Here is a 19,384-nt window from a genome sequence, read left to right as displayed (position 1 = left end):
AACATTACCTTTAACGCGCTACATAAAATATAATTAATGACTATATTCCTGGGAGGTCAACTAGTGCGTTAAAAAAAAGCAGTAATTTCATCAGTTTACCAACCAGCGCACTTGAGAAACAATAAATGAAATGAATGGAGTTTAATGCATTGTTTGGAACTATTTGGTTGCGCCACGACAGGCGATCCTTCCGCATTCCTCAATTCCCGTCACCGTGGAGGTCTATGCGAGTGTCGTAACGGCTCTGGTTGCGTCATGTGCGTTTCCACGGAGACCAATGACAGCTTGGCGTTGTTAGCAAGGTGAGTGCATCTTCTTCACAAATAATTCAAATTCACTTCAAATTTAGTAAATACAATGTAATGCGCCGTACTGGTTAGTGAGCGACTTCTACAAATATGCTATTTGGGTGTTCTAGGGTGAAGTTACTGATAAGAATTATTGTATCATTCCTTTAAAAGTTGTATTAGAAATGTATTAGGCTAAGTTACTTATTAGTGTATAACAAGAAAGAACATTATTAGTGAACATTATTAGAGTTGAAAAATGGTGAAAAATGTTGCTTTCCGTAAAAGAAAGCTACAGTATGTAGCCTACAAAATCACTTAGCAGAAAAATATTTAGTTTTGATTAATGTTAACAAAACAGTTGACTATTTATTGGGCATTTTGTATATTGATATTGTTGTGGTTGCAGTTTGTTAAAAACAACGTTTACCTTTTTTATTTCTCAAAATTGAGCAGCTCTATTCTAAGATATAACATTGTCCAATAAACATGGAGTTTCCATGGATAAGAAACAGCCCTGCTTTTCATCACATGCTTCGGGCTTCTGGACAATCTGAGGTCTGGTATGATTTCACTGATGAGGCCAAATTCAACCAGTACGGTTGGCGATGCTCAACGAAAGAAGACTCTTTTTCAAATGCCACCCTCATTGGTAACTGGTCGGAAGAGAGGTTTGACACTCGCCGTACTGGGGCGTTACGACGCCCCCTTCCTCACCAGGTTGGTTTTGTTGGGTAAAAACACGTACCCCCGGTTTCACAGACAAGTTGCCTAGTCCCAGACTAAAATGAATGTTTGAGCTGATTTAACTTAAAGCAACTTGCACTGACATATCATAAAATAAGTCAGTGTCATTGTTTTGTATCAAGATGCACATCAGTAATGTGTCTTTAAGGCACATATTTATAAAAGCTACTTCAATGTCCTAATAGAACTAAGGCCTAATCCTGGCTTAATACAAGTCCTGTCTGTGAAACCAACATATTCACCTATAAGTCACATTTAAAATGTTTGGATTTCATTGCTTTAGATAAATATAAAACCAAGAGCATTTCTCAGAAATGAGTTGTTACCACAGGTGTGGTTAATCATTTAAGATATGAAGATGTTCCACTAACATTTGTTAATCACAAAAAGGCCACATCATTTTTGCCTTCATTTTGAACATTGAACATCGATTGTTTAATCATTTTAAAACTTATGTTTTGTGAAAGTGTGCTTGTGCTATCTTTTTATATTTTGTCATGAATTACTCATTCGCATGTCGTTCCAAACCCAAGCCTTTAGTTCATCTTTGGAACACAAAGATCTTTTTGATGAAATCTGAGAGTTTTCTGTTCCTCTGTTGACAGCTAAGCAACTACCACTTTGACGCTTCAAAAAGTTCATAAAGAGATCGTAAAACTAATCCAAATGAATTGAGCGATTTAACCAAAATTTTCTGAAGAGACATGATCGCTTAATATTATGAACAGATTGAATTTAGGCTTTTATTCACATTAACATTCTCAACTCACACATCAGTTGTGGTAAATGGAAGCTTGTAACACTTCCCGTAGTATACTGAGAATTTTACAGGAATTTGAGTTGTCTTTTGAAGAAATGGCATTTCTTCATGTTGAGGGTAAGGTTGGCCTTTCTTTGGAGAATTATATTAAGATTGATGTGTTATTCCAATGATTTGGAGTAAATTATTATGTCGTTGATGTACACGAAACAGAATTGTCCTCTCAGCTCTGCCAAAACCTTTTCCATGAGTCTCTAGAAAGTGGCGGCTGCATTTCAGAGACCATAAGGCATAACCTGAAATTGAAATAGCACTTTGGTTTGGCTTTACTCTCTTCCTCCATCTCTATCTGCCAATAGCCAGACTGCAGATCTAAGGTAGTAAACAAGGTTGCGCCTTCCAAGGACTCAAGGATGTTGTGAATGATTGGCATTGGATAAGCATCCGGTACTGTTTTACTGTTTATTTTCCTGTAGTCCACACAGAACCAATACGAACTATCAGTTTTGGGGACCAGGACGACAGGGCAGGCTCAAGGCGAGAAGGAGGGCTCAATGATATTGTCTTTGAGCATTTGGTCTACATGATCTTCAATTACATGTTTCTTGAAGAGAGATACCCAATAGGCTCTGGATTTAATTGGCATTGTGTCAAATAACACAAAGCCATCAGCTTCTGCAGCTCCTCAGGTTTATCTGAGTCCAGTACTGGTGCATCTTCAGATATCAGTGGTTTGAATGGAGGTTCCCAGGAAGGAGGTAGGGCATAATAATATAGGGCATAAATAACATATTGTCCCTGGAGCACTCTGATCTGGTAAGAAGGTATAGTAATCATAACCTTCATCAGTTTTCAGGCCATATCTGTTTTGGCCAGGTGAATATTATACTTGCATAATATATGTGTTCAATCGACATACCTGGTTAATAATAATAATAAATTTTATTTGTAAAGCACTTTACATTTGACACCAAATCTCAAAGTGCTACAATACAACATAATTAAAAACAATACAGTATACAATAAAAACACTACATGTTAAAAGACGGGACTAAAAACAAGCATTAGCTGTTAAAATAAGCCTGTGTAAAAAGGTGGGTTTTTAGTCCTTTTTTGAATGTGTCCACTGTCTGCGGGGCCCTGAGGTGGTCTGGGAGGGCGTTCCACAGGCAGGGAGCAGCGACTTGAAAGGCCCTGTCGCCCATTGTTTTGAGCCGTGTCCTGGGCATGACCAGACGGTGCTGTTGGCCTGACCGGGTTCTGGTTGAAGAATTTGGTGTGAGCAACTCAGTGAGGTAAGTGGGGGCCGCACCGTGCAGACAGTGATGGGTGTGAAGGAGGACCTTATATTTTATGCGGGACTGAATGGGGAGCCAGTGCAGTGAACGGAGGATGGGGGTGATGTGCTCATGTTTTCGCACCCTCATCAGGACCCTGGCAGCGCTGTTCTGAACATACTGGAGCTTTTGAAGGCTCCTGCCAGGAATCCCGATGAGGAGTGCATTACAGTAGTCCAGCCTGGAGGAGACAAAAGCATGGACGAGCTTCTCTGCAGCAGAAAGGGAGAGGGAGGGGCGCAGTTTGGAAATATTGCGGAGGTGAAAGAATGCAGTTTTGCAGATGGAGGTGACATGACTGTCGAAGGAAAGGTGGGGGTAAAATTTTAGCCTGTTGGATTTGAGATGATTATGGAGCTGGGTGGAAACAACTTTTTCCAGGAGTTTGGAGATGAATGGGAGATTAGAAATTGGTCTGTAATTCGACAGTGATGTAGGGTCCAGGGTGGGTTTTTTGAGGAGGGGTTTGATAAGAGCAGTTTTGAGGGAGGTCGGAACATAGCCTGTCTCTACGGACATGTTTATTATTTTGGTTATGAGGGAACTGATAGAGTTAGTGTGAGTTTTAAGCAGAGGAGATGGGAGGGGATCAAGGCGGCAAGTGGATGTTTTGGATTTACGAATAATGTTCTCGACCTCCTGCTGCGTTGTGGGGGACAGTTTTGATAGAGTTTGAGCGATGGGTGTTGCGGGCAGGTCTAGTGAGGTGCTATTTAGAAGTGGAAATGAGGAGCGAATAATGTCAATTTTAGATGTAAAAAAAATCAAGAAACCGGTTGCAATTTATATCGGTTGGACTGTAGAATGAGGAGATCTGTGGTTTGATGATGTGATTTATTGTGGAGAACAATTTTTTGGAGTTACCTGGGTTATTGTTTATAAGTGTTGAGTAGTGTTCTGACCTAGCCTTGGAGAGTGCTTTGGCATAAGCCCTACGATGTTCCCGGTAGGCCAACTTATGCACCGTCAGGTCAGATGTTTTGCAGGCACGCTCCAGGACACGGCCAGACCTCTTCATCCCTCTCAGCTCGTTTGTAAACCAGGGGGCAGAGCGGGTAAACGTGACTGTTCAAAGTTCAAAGCCAGATTAAAGACACATCTCTTTGACCTAGCTTTCACATAATACATTATAGACTTCTATAATTTAATGTTATGCTGCATAGATTAGGTCAGCCGGAACCGGGAACACTTCCCAAAAATCCTGATGTACTCGTTACATCATGAGAAGAATGGCATCTACGCTAATTTTAGTGTCTGTGTTTATCCCAAGGTTTTTCCTGCAGCCTGCCGGATCTAGGCCGTATCCAGATCTGACGAAGGACCTTCGCCTGGACCGATGACAACGCAGTGCTGAAGTGCCAACTAGTCTCTCCCTATGGAGGATCCCACTACCACTCTACAGATAAGGCGTAGTCGGGAAAATTCGTCTCGCGGTCCTACCCCAAAGCAACAAATAAAATAAAATTCCTTATCAAAATTTATAAGGAAAGACAAGTATTTTGTTTAGGCTTGGCTTGTAGGGAATTCCAAACCTGCGTATATTCAAACGTACATAACTATAGAACCCATTCTAAATGCGCATGTGAACGCCATCAGCGTTTCTCACAGGTTCGCGTTTAAAGTCTGTGTAGAGGGAATGGTGTCGTCTTAGCGGCCCCTAAATTAATAACAAATGATCATTACGACGGAACCAAATCAATTAAAACTAACTTTAGATGGAAATAACTTAACTCTGCTGTAAAGCCGAAACAATCTCTGTTACCTTAAATTATACGCTTATCTCTGTAAAGCTGCTTTGAGACAATCTACATTGTTAAAAGCGCTATATAAATGAAGATGACTTGACTTGACTTGACTGTCCGGGTTTTTAATGGAGCAAGACAATCCAGAATAGAGGTGAGGCTGGTGTTGTAGTAGTCCATTAAGTCGTCAGCTGATGAATGAGGAGAGGGGGAGAGATGCTGGAGATGTTGACTGAGGGAGGTGGTGTCCAAGTTCTTGATGTTTCTGAAGGTAATATGGCGTTTTGGTTTGGTGGGAGGAGCTAATATTGGGACTTCAAATGTAACCGCCAGGTGATCGGAGACACCCACGTCATACATCTGAAGGCCTGAAACTGAGAGGGAGTCTGTAATGACAAGGTCCAGTGTATGCCCCCTATTGTGTGTGGGGGCATCCACAAGCTGTTGAAGGTTAGGACAATCCAGGGTTTGTTTGAAATTTGAGGCCAGTTTACAGTTATGGGAGTCCACGTGTATGTTGAAATCACCAATAACCAGAATATTTGAGTGAGCTGTGCATAGGGAGATTAGAAAATCATGAATGTCAGTGATGAAAGTTGGTTGTGGTTTGGGAGGGCGATAGACGAGGGCTATTGTTGCTGAAAAAGCTTTTTTGCAACTGAAAACCAGACTTTCAAATGAGCCAGTACTGGGCACAGACACGGGGGATAGTTCAATGTTGCTGCGATATAAAACAGCTAGGCCCCCACCACGGCCAGTTGTACGAGCCTTATCGAGGTAGTTGTACCCGGGTGGGCAGGCCTCATTTAGGGATGAATATATTCCAGGCTGCTGCCATGTCTCTGTAAGACAGAGAATGTCTATCCCCTTATCCAGGATGTGGTCGTATATAAGTCCAGATTTGTTTGACAGGGACTGCACATTCAGCAGTTCAAATGTCATTTGAGCTCTAAAATCCAGTTTATTGACAGGGCGGAGAAACCTGCGATCCACTCCAGGTTTTACAGTGCACCGTTTACACCCAGCACTATCTATGCCAGGAGTGGCGGTACTCTGATGACGCAAACGGTGACGTGTCAGTTGCGCAACGGGACGCGATGCCGACCAGAGGGATGAGATGGAGCTGTGGTCACCGGATTTAAACACAACAAACCGGCGCCTTGATCCCCTATGGATATATCGAGGTCGGTACGGAAGATCCAGTTGCTGCAGAGGAGCTCGGTTGTTGTTATTGAGAGGTCGGAGATGTTGCATTGAGGTGTCGGACCACAACATGATGCGTAATGTGTTAGCGGCTAGCCGATATCCAGGCGAGTACTGGTGAAAGACAGCGACACAAGCCAAGATAATCCACAGCTTCCACAGGGATGGTATTCCACGTGCAGACATCCGCTTGAAGGCAGAGGCGATGCAGAACCCGAAGTTGGTTCCAGGGCTCAGGGATTTGAAGCCAAAGAGTGAAGAATACACTCTGACTTTGCCGGATACAGCTTAGTAAAAGGTATGTGCCAGGTAACACTTCACGTAGCAATCAGTTGGCTACTAAGTGCAAAAAAAATATCCATCAATTGCTGTAGCGATTTCAGTAACTACAATAAGAATAGTACGGTAGGGCGGATTTGCGCGAATTTGCAGAGAAGCGGCGAACAGCCAACGCCAGCGTCCTCTCCGCACCTCCGCACTTTTTTCATCAAAAAATCTTATGTTATGCCACTTATCTTATGTTATGCCACTTATAACTGATGCTTTTTTGATCAATCGCTTGGTGCACTTGTCCATCAGCCTATATGAAACGTTGTGGATGTCCAGCCGAACACCACAACACGTCACCTCCTAATGATCTCCACAGACTTTCTTGCATCAAAGTAAATGTACTTCCTGTGTCAGCAACTTTATTCTTTACTGTTACAGGGATCAATAAGACTGATGACACTGAGTGAGGTTGTGCTATGTTCAGTCCAGCCAGATGTTTTGAAGTACTACGTTCAGGTTGTTTCTTATCAGTCTTTTCTTTGCTATTATAACTGTCAGCTTTTTCCAGTAGTCTTTAGCCCCCATGCAGTCCTTTTCCACCATGGAACCCACCTTTACCAACTGTTCAATCGTCCTCACTGTGCCTCTGAGACATCCTGACACCCTGGGGTTAATGTTATTCAGAACACGACTCACTATATCATCCTCTGAGATATCTGATTTGCACTTCAGACAAAGGGCCCAATAATCATAAGCAAAATCCCTCAAATGTTGTCCAGGTTGTTGAACCATCGATATCAGCTTATCTTCCACATCAGTGATGTAATCCTCAGGTAGAAATGCTGTCCTGAATGCTTTTTTAAAGGATTGCCAATCGGAGACCTTCCTTTTCACAGCTTTCCACCAGCTCAGAGCAGGACCACACAACACTGTGCTCAGGGTCCCAATGAGCTCTAAACTAGGAAGCGGTCGGATTTCCAAGTAGTTTTCACACTGTTCAATGAAGGTGAGTACATCAGCAGTCTTACAAGACTCACCAAAGGTGGGAAATTCCAGACGAATCGATGGCTGGGCACATAATGAAGAAACAGCTGTAGGGTTATACCAGCCCGTTCTCATCCTAGTCATATATTGACGCTTTTGACATTTCGTCGACATCGAACGCACATGGCACCCTTTAGCGTCAATATGAGACGCAGATAGAAATGGGCCAGAAGGCGCCTCCTAGCGGTCTAACCCTAACCCTACACCAGACCTAAACCTACCCATAACCGAACAAAGCTCTGTGCGTGTCATATTGACGCTAAAGGGTGCCATGTGCGTTCGATGTCAACGAAATGTCAAAAGCGTCAGTAAATGACGCCCAAGGATGAGAATGCGTTGGTTATACACAGTAGTAAGTTGCGTATCAACAGGTGAAACATCATATGTAACTGGGAGGTTGTTTGACTCTAGTGGCTGGAATTGGGGTTTTAGGAGCATCAATAGATGACAGGGAAGAAAATGGAGTTTAAATTGGTGTCTGGAGGAAGAAGGTGTACTTGTAAATCACAGCTTTTGTAACTGACCTTCCCACCTCTCGTCTCTCCTCAGAAAACAGTCAACCACCACTCTTTCCCACTTCTACAGAGATTTCTGGAAATATTCATCCAACTCTGCCAAGCTAGCGTCCACGGCATTACGAAAAGTTGTTTCTCTATTTAGTGCACTCTCCACAGATTGTTTGAAATCATGTTCCCCCGCCTGTACTCGATTACCAAGAGCCAGTAAATCCTGCTCTCATAATTTGCATGTCATTAACATCACATTCATCTTTCTCTACATCATCAACTTCATCATCAACATCAGAAATGTAAAGAGAACTCAATATGGATGTTACTTCAGAAGTATGATTGCGTCTTGTAACAAATGGACCAGTCAAGAAATCTAAATTAGGTGTTAACCCAGCAGTATCCACCACTTTGTCAGCATTATTACTGGGAGTCGATGCAACTTGGTTGTTAATACAAGTAGCATCTTGAACAATTGACATCGGTGTGTTACTCTCTATTTCCTCCTTTGTGACAATTTAACAAACAAATCCATTAAAGTAAAACAATAGAACTTCCCCGTACGGGCCAGCACTATGTAGTACTTCCCGTACTATACTGAGAATTTTATATCAAGAGAAATAATAGATCTTTTTAAGGAAGTAAATAAAGGAGGCAAAATAGTTGTGAAGTGTACATAACAGATTTATAAAGCTTACAATGACAAAATAAACCCAGCATGTGTGTGTTTTTACATAAGTGTGGACGTGAGGGTCAATAGTTTTTCACTCCTGCATGTTGATGCACAGTTTGAATCAGTCTCACCGATAAGGCAGATAAAGTCCGTGAGCAGCTTTGTGAAGACCGTGTCTGTTTTAAATCCTCAAAGGTGAGCCATCCAATCCAAAAAATGCCAAGCTCCACAATGAGACAGATAAAAAATCCACCAACATATTTCGGCCCCAAACTCTAGTCCACTAAAAAATCCCAGGGTTTGATATGAACTTGCAAACAATCGCCGCCCCATGACGGTCTGTTCGCTCCCCATATACTACAATCTTCCTCTATAGGATGACGTGTTGTTGAGCTATGCGAGGTCACCCTCTGAATCTCACGAGAGTTTGTTACAGAGTTAAAGACCTATGCACGTAAAAACAACATCCCATGAAGACATTATAATGACTACCAATACATAGGTCAATCACAATATAAATAATCTACCCCTAATGAGGTTTTGGTACAAGCTCAAGCATGTTTGCTTGACATGCAAGAACCAATGAGGTTCATTCTTGTGTTATGCAGCGCATTTGAGCTTCTGTAAGAACCAAGGAAGTTTGTTCTTGTGGGTCAAGCAGGTTCGTTTGAGCTTCTGTTTATGTCACTGACAAATGTTTATATGTGAATCGAAGCCTAAATTCAATCTGTTCATCATATAAAGCGATCAAGTCTCTTCAGAAAATTTGGACTAATCCACTCAAATCATATGGATTAGTTTTACAATCTATTTATGAACTTTTTGGAGTGTCAAAGTGGTAGTTGTGTAGCTGTCAATGGATTTCATCAAAAAGATCTTCAATTGTGTTCCAAAGATGAGCAAAAGTCTTACGGGTTTGGAACAACATAAGGGTGAGTAATTAAATGGTTAGTTCACCCAAAAATGAAAATTCTGTCAGTAATTACTCACCCTCATGTTGTTCCAACCATGTAAGTCTTTCGTTCATCTTCGGAACACAAATTAAGATATTTTTGATGAAATCTGACAGAATTCTGACTCTTCCATAGGCTTCCAGAGTGACCGAAACTCGCCGACCCAGAATAGTTATTAAAAACATTGTTAATATAGTCCAAGTGACTCCAGTGGCTCAATCTTAAGTATATCAAGCGACGAGAATACTTTTTGTGCGCAAAAACAAACAAAAATACCGACTTTATTCCACTATTCAATTCCTTCTCTCTGGGCCTCGTAGTGTTTTTGCGCTGCGCGTCTGTGTTGTACGTCATCACGCATCACACACATGACCTGCTTTGGCCAATTGTGAGCCTACGTGGTGACGTGTAACACAGACGCGCTACGCAAAAACACTACGAGGCCCAGAGAGAAGGAATTGAATAGTGGAATAAAGTCGGTATTTTTGTTTGTTTTTGTGCACAAAAAGTATTCTCATCGCTTGATATACTTAAGATTGAGCCACTGGAGTCACTTGGACTATTTTAACGATGTTTTTAATAACTATTCTGGGTCGGCGAGTTTCGGTCACTCTGGAAGCCTATGGAAGAGTCAGAATTCTGTCAGATTTCATCAAAAATATCTTAATTTGTGTTCCGAAGATGAACGAAAGACTTACATGGTTGGAACAACATGAGGGTGAGTAATTACTGACAGAATTTTCATTTTTGGGTGAACTAACCCTTTAATGACAGAATTTTCATTTTTGGGCGAACTAACCCTTTAATTGTCCAAATACGAGTTTTGTGCTCAACAGTGAAATAACCCTGAATTTGTTCCCCCTTTACAGTTCTCTCACTATTTTGAAACCACATATTATTCCAGCTATAAGAAACCTGATGTTCAGCCGATTTACACAAGTAGGTTTTCTTAAATGTACTTTATTATTTATTATTTATTTAAATGTAGATAATTTTTTTTTAATTCAACAAAATAATAATGCTTATGTAAAGACCTTGGTATTTCCACTTTATCAGCACCAAAGAGAGAGTCAAGAAGCTTCCCTGGCCACCAACCAGAACTGAACCCTCCACACACTAAGTGTGTGCCAAACTCCTGCTACAGACTGGACTTCACAAGCCCTCAACATAGAGAAGAAAAGAGGAGACTTCTGAGCCTCAGCGCGGATAACAGAGACAAACTGAAGCCTTGGGCGGAGGAATCCTGCTTACAAAATTAAATCAGCTTCAATATCACTGACTTCTGTGAGTGATCCATTGTCAAGTATTGATTTGTTGTATTTTTCTGAAGCATGTGTATTTCTTTTCATGTATTAGGATTTTGAGGTTAGATTGTTTTGCTTCTTAATTATATTGCACTTGCTTATTCACCTCAATTCATCTGGTGAAAAGTCAATAATTTCAACAAGCACCTATACTTGAGTTTAAAATGAGTTTAAAATTTCAACACATACTATGTATACATACATGTATTTTTTAGTGGCATATCAAATAACGACCAGACTGATAAATTCTCCAATATTTGATCATTTTGAGGTTATTGACATTGACCGATATATGTGGTTACTGTGTAAAAAAAGTTTCTTGCTGTTTCTTTCTCATATCAGTTTCAAAGTCTACCAAGATTATCCTTATCAATGATTTTCTTTTCTTTTCTATTTTTAAAATATTTGAGTGAATTAATTAAATCTCAAGTGTTTAATTCAGCAATTTGGATATAATTTGCTTCCACTGAATTGTATATTGCATACATCAGTACTCTCTAGATATCGGGTTGAAACCCCCAGATGACTACTAATATTTTGTCATATAGTTTGTTGAAAAGAATAATTTCGGAAAAAAAAAAAAATAAGTGCAGTCACACTGGTTTTGACCAAAGTCCATGATTTTTATTAATAATTCATGATGTTAATAAGTTAATTCAGTGTGTTAGCTGTGATTAATAAGGAATGTAAGCAGTAAACAGTGCAAAGCCATGTTTTTAAAAGCTCCTTCTCAGTTATACCTCATTGGGGATAATACAGTAGTTTAGGCATTTGCTTTATTGAAGAGGAGTGATTTAAATATGAGGAAAAATAATGTTTTTCTACATCCTCGTCAGAGCCTGCTTACATTGGTTTTCCATATCAGAAAATGACTGATATAGTTTGGTATTAGCAGCTTTACCGTTGTTGAATAAGTGAGCCATTGCTAAGAAACCAAATAGTCTCAGTGACTGCAAACAATATAAATTCTTGGCACTTATTCACATGCACAAACACCCAGCTCACATTTCATTGTCAAATATTTTTTGGGAAATCAAGAGACATTTGACCTTATAGACACCATGCTTTCAAAACATTAATACATGTTATATGCTTTCATTCCCAGCACATAGGACTATAATTTTTTGCAGTTTAACACCTGTTCTTGGCAATATGTCACCATGTACCTGCTATTCATGCTGTTTAACATTATATACCATTATTTTATCTTTATTTATTTATTTTTATTTGAAAGAGGTTTAGAACCCCATTTGAGCCTAGGTTTTAAAGCTCTGCTCCTGCTATTATCATGAGAAAGTTTAAGGGTACACTATGTAATTATTTTTTGTTGAAAATTTAAATAATATATCATCAATCCTTCTTCCAAAACACGTTGTTTTAGACCTCTCAAGATGGTTTGTGCGTGAAATTGCGTCCATATGCCACTCGCCCGTGCGTGTCTCGTCATATCTTTAAATAGAGAAAAGTTCCTCCGGCTTCTTTAACACATGTATGGTGTGTGGCATAGGTTAGTTGTCACTGAGCGAGAAAAGTTGACATGGAGCAGCTGAATCTCCAACCTCTGGAGAATCACTCCTAAAAAACGCAGACCAGAGGAGAGTCTGTTGGCAAAAAGAGAACGCAACAAAGCTGATAATAAAACCAGAATCAACACTGGGATTTGTTGGAGATGGCGAGAACTAAGGGATTTGAAATGTTGTAAAAGCGACGCGGAGATGGCGTTTTTATTACTCAACAGGTGAGTAAGGTATTTTATTGAACAGATAAACTGCCATATGTAGCTCTCTAAGTTGTAAAGCTTTATCTATTGTAAAGGGTCATATTAATCCGCACAGTCACGCAGAGCCGAAGCACAATCAAAACAATGTTTCTTCCGCAAAATGCATGCGAGTTTTGTTTTTTTAACAGCTAGAGGACCAAAAGTTACATAGTGTACCTTTAAAATGTGAAGCAATGGCCGCGGATGTGCCATCAACCATTCATAAACTGCCTCAACACTCACAAATCGGGTCAAAACAATTAAATACTGTCACTTTTCAAGAACTTTTCCACATCCCCTTAAGGCCAATTCACACCGCACAAACGCCAACAAACAAGTTGGTAGTTGGATTTAGAATTTTATGTCATGTTCACAAACAAACGCTGATTGAACATGTTCATTCGGGGGAAAACAAACCCCAACAGACGCCAACCAGGTTAACACACTGATCAGACTAAACCCAACAATCTTGTTTGTTGGTGTTTGTCTGTGCGGTGTGAATTAACCTTTATATGCATACTCTGGTCCTGTATCCATCATTAAATCAAAAATAAACTTTACTTCAAACAACAACAACAAAAACCCCATTATGATATCTGGATGTAACAAATAATTTGAACGTACATTGATTAACAGAATAAATATTTTGTTCACCCTTTTAAATAGGACAATGAGAGTGTGCAGTGAATCACACATGATGATTTTTGGTTTGTTTTTGTCATCTCAGTTTAACAGTGACCTATTATTGCCTGTTTGTCTTTGTTGTAAAAAAAAAACCAAGGACAAATACTCCTCCTACTCTCAAATACTTTGACTTGCAGTCAAGCCTGCAAGATATACAAAAGCCTGTTTGTTTGGTGGCATCAGCAGCAGACAATACTTTATTGTAAAACTGTATTTCTATGAAAATCATTTAAGTAGCATTCATCAATTTGAGACTGTGTTTACAGTTTTGATGTTGATGGAGTTTCAGCCTAATATCTGTTTGTTTTTGTGTTTTTCTCTGGCTGCCTTAGCAAAGACATCATAACCATTTGGCCTGTCATTAATGTTGGGCTAATAAGTTATTCGGAGCACATTGGGACAGGGGAAGACAAGGGACATAAAGTTGAAACATGGAAGTCTAGCAGCTTTACTTCTTCTGAGGCCCAGCCAGGGTGGGCTTGTCATCACGGGTGATAGGAATGGTGCGCTCCAGGCCGTCCGAGTGCTTGCGTGGGGCTGTCACTATCAGAACACCATCTGAAGACAGGGAAGAAGTGACAGAGGCTGGATCCACACCAGCAGGGACACGGTATTTTCTTGTAAACTCTCGGGAGACAAAACCGTGATCGTCCTGAAAGGAAAGCACAACATCGTTATGAGCAGGTGATAACGAATGGTCCATCTTTCACTCTGTTTAACTCGATGTTTACTTGTGGCACAAGGCCAGTGATCTTGGTGATGACATGTGGATTTTAACAAAAAAGCCAGTCACATGGCACAGGTTTAGGTATAGTGTCGCAGCTCAGTGTTTATGTTCTACAGTAAGCTTCTACCTGACGATCCTCATGTTTAGCGTGAATTTCAATGAAATCTCCATTGATTTTCACTGACAGCTCCTCTGGTGAAAAGTGTTTGACATCCAGATTTAGTACGAAACGATCTTTTTCCATTTTCATCTAAGGAAACAATTAAAGACACAAATTTAATAATTTGTCTTGGCTAATCCCAATTATTTTTTTTTTTAAAAAGCACCTCAAATTAAATATATATATACTGTGTATTTTTCAGACCATTTCAGACGTTTTATTTTCCTCATTACAATATTACAGTATCACCAATGTAAAAATCTTAATAGTTCCACAGACTTCTTTATGCAGAAATTTGCATTTAGAAAAATTCTTGTCAGTTTTTGTGAGATTCAACCATATAACTAATTAAATTAAAGAATAACTAAATAGCCAAATTAAATTTCAATTTAAAATAACACAATAAAAATGGTAACATTTTACAATAAGGTTCATTAGTTAACATTAGTTAATGTATTTACTAACATTAACTGACAATGAGCAATACATTTGTTACAGTATTTATTCATCTTTTTTAATGTTAGTTAATAAAAATACAGCTGTTCATTGTTTGTTCATGTTAGTTCATGGTGCATTAACTAATAATACAAATACAACCTTTGATTTTAATGACGTATTAGTAAATGTTGAAATTAATATTAACTAAGATGAATAAAAACTGAAGAAGTATTGTTCATTCTTAGCTCATGTTAACTAAGGTAGTTAACTAATGTTAACTAATGAACCTTATTGTAAAGCGTTACCATAAAAATAATCCATAAATTATTTATTAGTCAATATTGAGCCAGGAGAATGTAGCCGTTATCACAGATAAAACCCCTTCAGGTTGATACAAGCCCCTCCACTTTGCGTCAGGGTCCTGGTCACCTAGTTCTTTTTTTTTTTTTTTTGCAATAGTGACTTAACAAATTAGACATTCTTTCAACTACAGTCATTCTAATGTTACAAAATTAATTAACCACAAAGTTAAAAAAAAAGTCACAAAAAAATGGACCGCGAAGGTTTCCAGCTCACCTCAGAAAGGCCACTCTCCACCCAGCTTGGCCAGCGTGGAAAGAAAGGTCGTGGGTAGTACAGTGAGGGAATCACGTCGGTCTCAGAGATGGGCTCCCCAAAGTGCTGGTCGAAGACTCGGCTGGATAAGAAGGATGGCCAGAAGGAGCGGCGGGACCATGGATGCTGGATGGTGATGTCCATTTTGTGTCTGGGCCTTAGCAGCACTCAGAAAACTGCTGGCTCTTATGCCTGCGCACTTAAATAGAGCAACACCGACAGCCCCTGGCAGACGAGCCAGCTGCGGATCTTTCTGGAATAATGATGTAAACTGTTTGTCTGCCTTTGCCTCTTTCACTTCGGCCCTCCCACTGTCCTCTGCTTGCTACCCCGTCCCCTCTTCCAACTATCTCTCACTGTCGTTATCTAAAGAGCTTATCAGATTTCAATTCACTCAGATACCAACTGGATTACAGTGCAAGCCCCCAATAGTGCTGATGGTACCCTGTGTTCAGAGCTCTGGAAACTGCACTGTCCGGTCCAGCAACCCTGCCAATATCAAGAGAAGTCTCTGGTTGCTCAGCATTCCGCTGGTCTGTTTAATGCCAACAAAGATTAGGATGCCCAAGAGGTGATGTGCCCATGCATATTTAGGTTCTGAGCCCCATTGGAGGTTTGGTCTTTACAGAATCTGACAGTGAATGCAGCTGAGATAACTGTGCCAGGCTAAACACCATACAAAGTCAATCCCCATGAACAACCGCTTGCCTGGACAGCGTACCGTACGGGGACAGTGTTACTTGAGCTGGCACACTGATTGGACAATAATTTTGAAGGTGTAAGCAGTTTCAGCTACTGCTGTAAGTGAATATTCTCTAAAAAAAGGCAAAGGATTGTGGTTATACATTGTCTGCCCATTTTGTGGATGTGGTGCCCTTTTTTAGTTCCTTGGACTTACTGTTAATATAATAAACGGGGGGGGGGGGGGGGATGCTGAACTTGGTGACTATTTGATTCACACTAGTGTTCAAAAGTTTGGGGTTGGTAAGATTTTTTTTTTTTTATGGGGTTTAGAAGTTTTAGAAAGAAGTCTCTCATTCTCACCAAGGCTGCATTTATTTGATCAAAAGTACAGTAAAATGGTAATCTTGTTAAATATTATTACAATTTAAAATAACTGCTGTCACATTCACGTTAGTTTGGACTCTTTAGCCGTTTCTCAATATGCGTTCTTGTCTGTACTTGTGTTCTTGTGGACTTGTGAAACGTCATCAGTCGCTGCCTTAGTACTGTTCCAATTCAAAGTTCACATCTAGCCAAGTCCAGTTCGAATCCCCGGATGTGTTCTTGATCCGACCCTTTTACCGAGGATGCATCAAGAGGTGACTTGTGCGGACTTGACAAGCCAGGTATCCCAGAATGCATCTCACACCACCAACCAGCAAGCGTCAATAGCAGAGGAGAAACCCCGCGTAGTTTAAAAATACTGCTATAAATGTGTCACGAAATGTAGTTTTAAGAGTATTTCAGGCGAGAATGTAGTTGTTTAAAGCTCAAATCTTTGGTTTATTTATAAAGATAGCGCCTATTTGAAAATTTGATCTGACGTTTTCGGAGTTGTGAGAACCAGGAAATCGGACGCTCGGCGCTTGTACCCCGCCGAGAACAGCCTTTTCTCGGCTTCTGCTGCTGACTTGCCGTTGGCTCGGATGTCTCTAGTCTAGTGGTATAACCTTTTACAGTCTATCTATGGGTATAATATGAGATTTAAATCGTCCTGTGTATATCCAACAGGCGATTTATTTATTTTATTTGTCTCATTAATGTATTATTTGTTCCCTGGCAAAACGTTTTAGGTGAGGGCAAAGTGAAGTTATAGCTTTATTTAACGTTAGTCTATTTAACTATGTAGAGAACTGACTTATGTTTGACTGAATCGTTGGCTTTATTGTTGTATAGCTTCTTATACCTTTTAGGCTACTTATACTTTTAGAATGGCTATTATTTAATTAAAACTGACATTTAGCATAAAAGGTTATGTCATTTTATTATATATTTAAAACATATAAAATATTTTACTATAGGCCTAATAGCCTACATGTTGCCTACATTCTCCTCACTGTATATGACACAACCCTGTCTCTTTTTGCTAAATGTTCGTTTTAATGATCAATATTATAATATTTTTTTTATTCATCATATTTTTAAAATGAAAACAAAAAGAGTCAGGGTTGTGCTTTATATTTCGTGTTGTTGTAAATATGCAGTGAAGATAATCAATTGCGTTGCCTGAACCTCATTTGTGTGGCCATTATGTTAAAGATCTTTTTTAAATGAAAATGAAAAGAGGCAAAGTGGTGGTTTATAACATATTTTGTTTTATTTGTAGCCTATAAAGAGATAACCGGAGTAGCCAGAGCGAACTGAGTGACATATCAAGTACGCCGCTGTTCCATTTGCAGAATTACCGGACTCGCGTCCTCCCGTCCTCGGGAGTTCGTTCTCCTGAGTCGAACTTGTCAGTCCGAACTACCAAGGACTCAAGTCCGAACTTTGCGTACTTGGTATTGAGAAACGGCTTTTGTTTTGTCATCACCTGCCTTTGTCACTCATTTGTTGTCACGGACACTAATCACGTTCAGCTGTGCACTCATCAGTCACCATCATTAACACCTGTTTACAGTATATGTTCAGTTCTGTTTCAGTTCAGTGTCCTGTATTGTCTACTCTATCTTAAGTGTGTGTTGCTCTCTGTTTGCCTTTCTGTTGGATCTTTGGAGAATACACCTTTGAATTGAATCGTATACATCTTCCTCATCTGTCTGCCAGCAACCACCCGTGACAGAATACTGGACCAAACAAATTTGAATGCGTTTGTATATTTTTTCTCCCCCATTTTCGTGTTCAGTGTTTTTGTTACATTTTTCACCCCTGCTTGCACCATGGACTTTCCAGCAGTTAAACTAATGTGCCTTGAGCAGGGAGAATGCTCCCTCGAGAAACACTTGGAAGAATTTTTGGATCTCGCCCATCAGACCACCTTCCCGGATAACTGTCTGTGCACATTCCTGGATGTCGGACTCAACGCCGCCACACATGCACAGTTATCCGGGGAGGTTCCTCAAGGGAACTTCCGTCGAGGATGCCACCAGCCCCACTCCCCATCCAGTGCCCTGTCAGAACCACCAGGACGAAGAGGATCGACGACCTGAGCCCACCGCAGGTAGCACGATAAAGGAGCCTGCGCCCACAAGAGTGACCGAGGACCACATCGCCACGGAGCCCGAGCAGCGTGCGCCTGACCAGGTGTGTGAGCCGGCCGAGCCATCCATCGCTGAGGGAGTGCTGGTGGACGTCGAGGGTTCGGAAGTGAGCCCCGCGCACCCCCCCTGCTACTAAGAGTGCGTTTTTGGCAAGGACACTTTTTTATTTTGAGTTTGGAGAGGAGATTTGTCTAGCCCTTGTACTGTTGCCCGAACCTGTCACTCCTGAACCTGTCAGTCCTCTACCTGTCTCACTAGCCCTGCCCAGCCTCCCTCTCCAGCCACCTCTCCAGCCACCTCTCCAGCCACCTCTCCAGCCACCTCTCCAGCCACCTCTCCAAACTATTCCGAACACTTTTTTTCTGGTTTCTGCATATAACTTCAGTCTATCCCCCCAGTCTCCAGCCATCTGTGCCACCCAGTCATCTCTGTCACCCTCGGCACCACCTCTGCCTCTCAGTAGCGTGGTACCACCTCAGACTTGTCAGGAGCCATCTTCTCCTGGGCATGAGGAGCCCGAGGCTCCGCCTGCAGCCTCGGTGCGCTACGCTCTGCCTCGACCTGTCGCCCTGCTCCCGCACCTGCCTTCTTTCCATCCTCAACCTCAGCGTGGACCACCAGCCATTCCATCTCGCTGGACTCCCTCGGCACGTCAACTCCACCGAGGTCAGACATCGCTTCACCTCCACTGCAGACTTGTGGACCGTCTGCTGCTCTCTGGTCCTCCACATTTCTTCTTATTAACAGTTTTGAAAACAGTTGTGCTGCTTTTTTAATTATTCTTTAACCCTTTCACGTTAAGAGGTCACTAGAGTGGACCACTATATTAAAAAAGCCATTTTCTTGCGTATGCATGGGTTTTGATGGCTTAGCTGCACATCAACCACTACAGTGGACACTAATGCATCATCCTATACACTGCCACCAAGTGGCAAGCCAAGGTATGGGGAATTTGTTTTCTACAAACAAAGA

The 19,384-nt window shown here is 40.9% G+C and overlaps 2 protein-coding genes across 2 annotated transcripts; one reads left to right on the top strand and one right to left on the bottom strand.

The window, feature by feature from the left end:
• Positions 1–678: 678 nt before the first annotated feature.
• On the top strand, positions 679–10,732 carry cfap68 (cilia and flagella associated protein 68; the record flags this gene model as incomplete). The annotated part of the gene is given in 4 exon segments (XM_081364792.1): positions 679–1,007; positions 10,392–10,461; positions 10,579–10,698; positions 10,701–10,732. Coding segments are annotated over 4 exon segments (453 nt in total). The 5' UTR covers positions 679–776.
• Positions 10,733–11,432: 700 nt separating this feature from the next.
• cryabb (crystallin, alpha B, b) lies at positions 11,433–15,709 on the bottom strand. Its single transcript, XM_081366655.1, has 3 exons — positions 15,171–15,709; positions 14,124–14,246; positions 11,433–13,921 (listed from the first exon to the last, which is right to left on the bottom strand). The coding sequence occupies exons 1-3, from the start codon at positions 15,351–15,353 to the stop codon at positions 13,718–13,720; spliced, it is 510 nt and encodes a 169-aa protein (XP_081222781.1). The 5' UTR covers positions 15,354–15,709; the 3' UTR covers positions 11,433–13,717.
• Between the last annotated feature and the right edge of the window lie 3,675 nt (positions 15,710–19,384).

The sequence above is a fragment of the Scardinius erythrophthalmus genome (genome assembly GCF_964197995.2).
Source record: "Scardinius erythrophthalmus genome assembly, chromosome: 5".
NCBI classification, from domain to species: domain Eukaryota; kingdom Metazoa; phylum Chordata; class Actinopteri; order Cypriniformes; family Leuciscidae; genus Scardinius; species Scardinius erythrophthalmus.
This window is presented reverse-complemented; position numbering and strand designations above follow the sequence as displayed.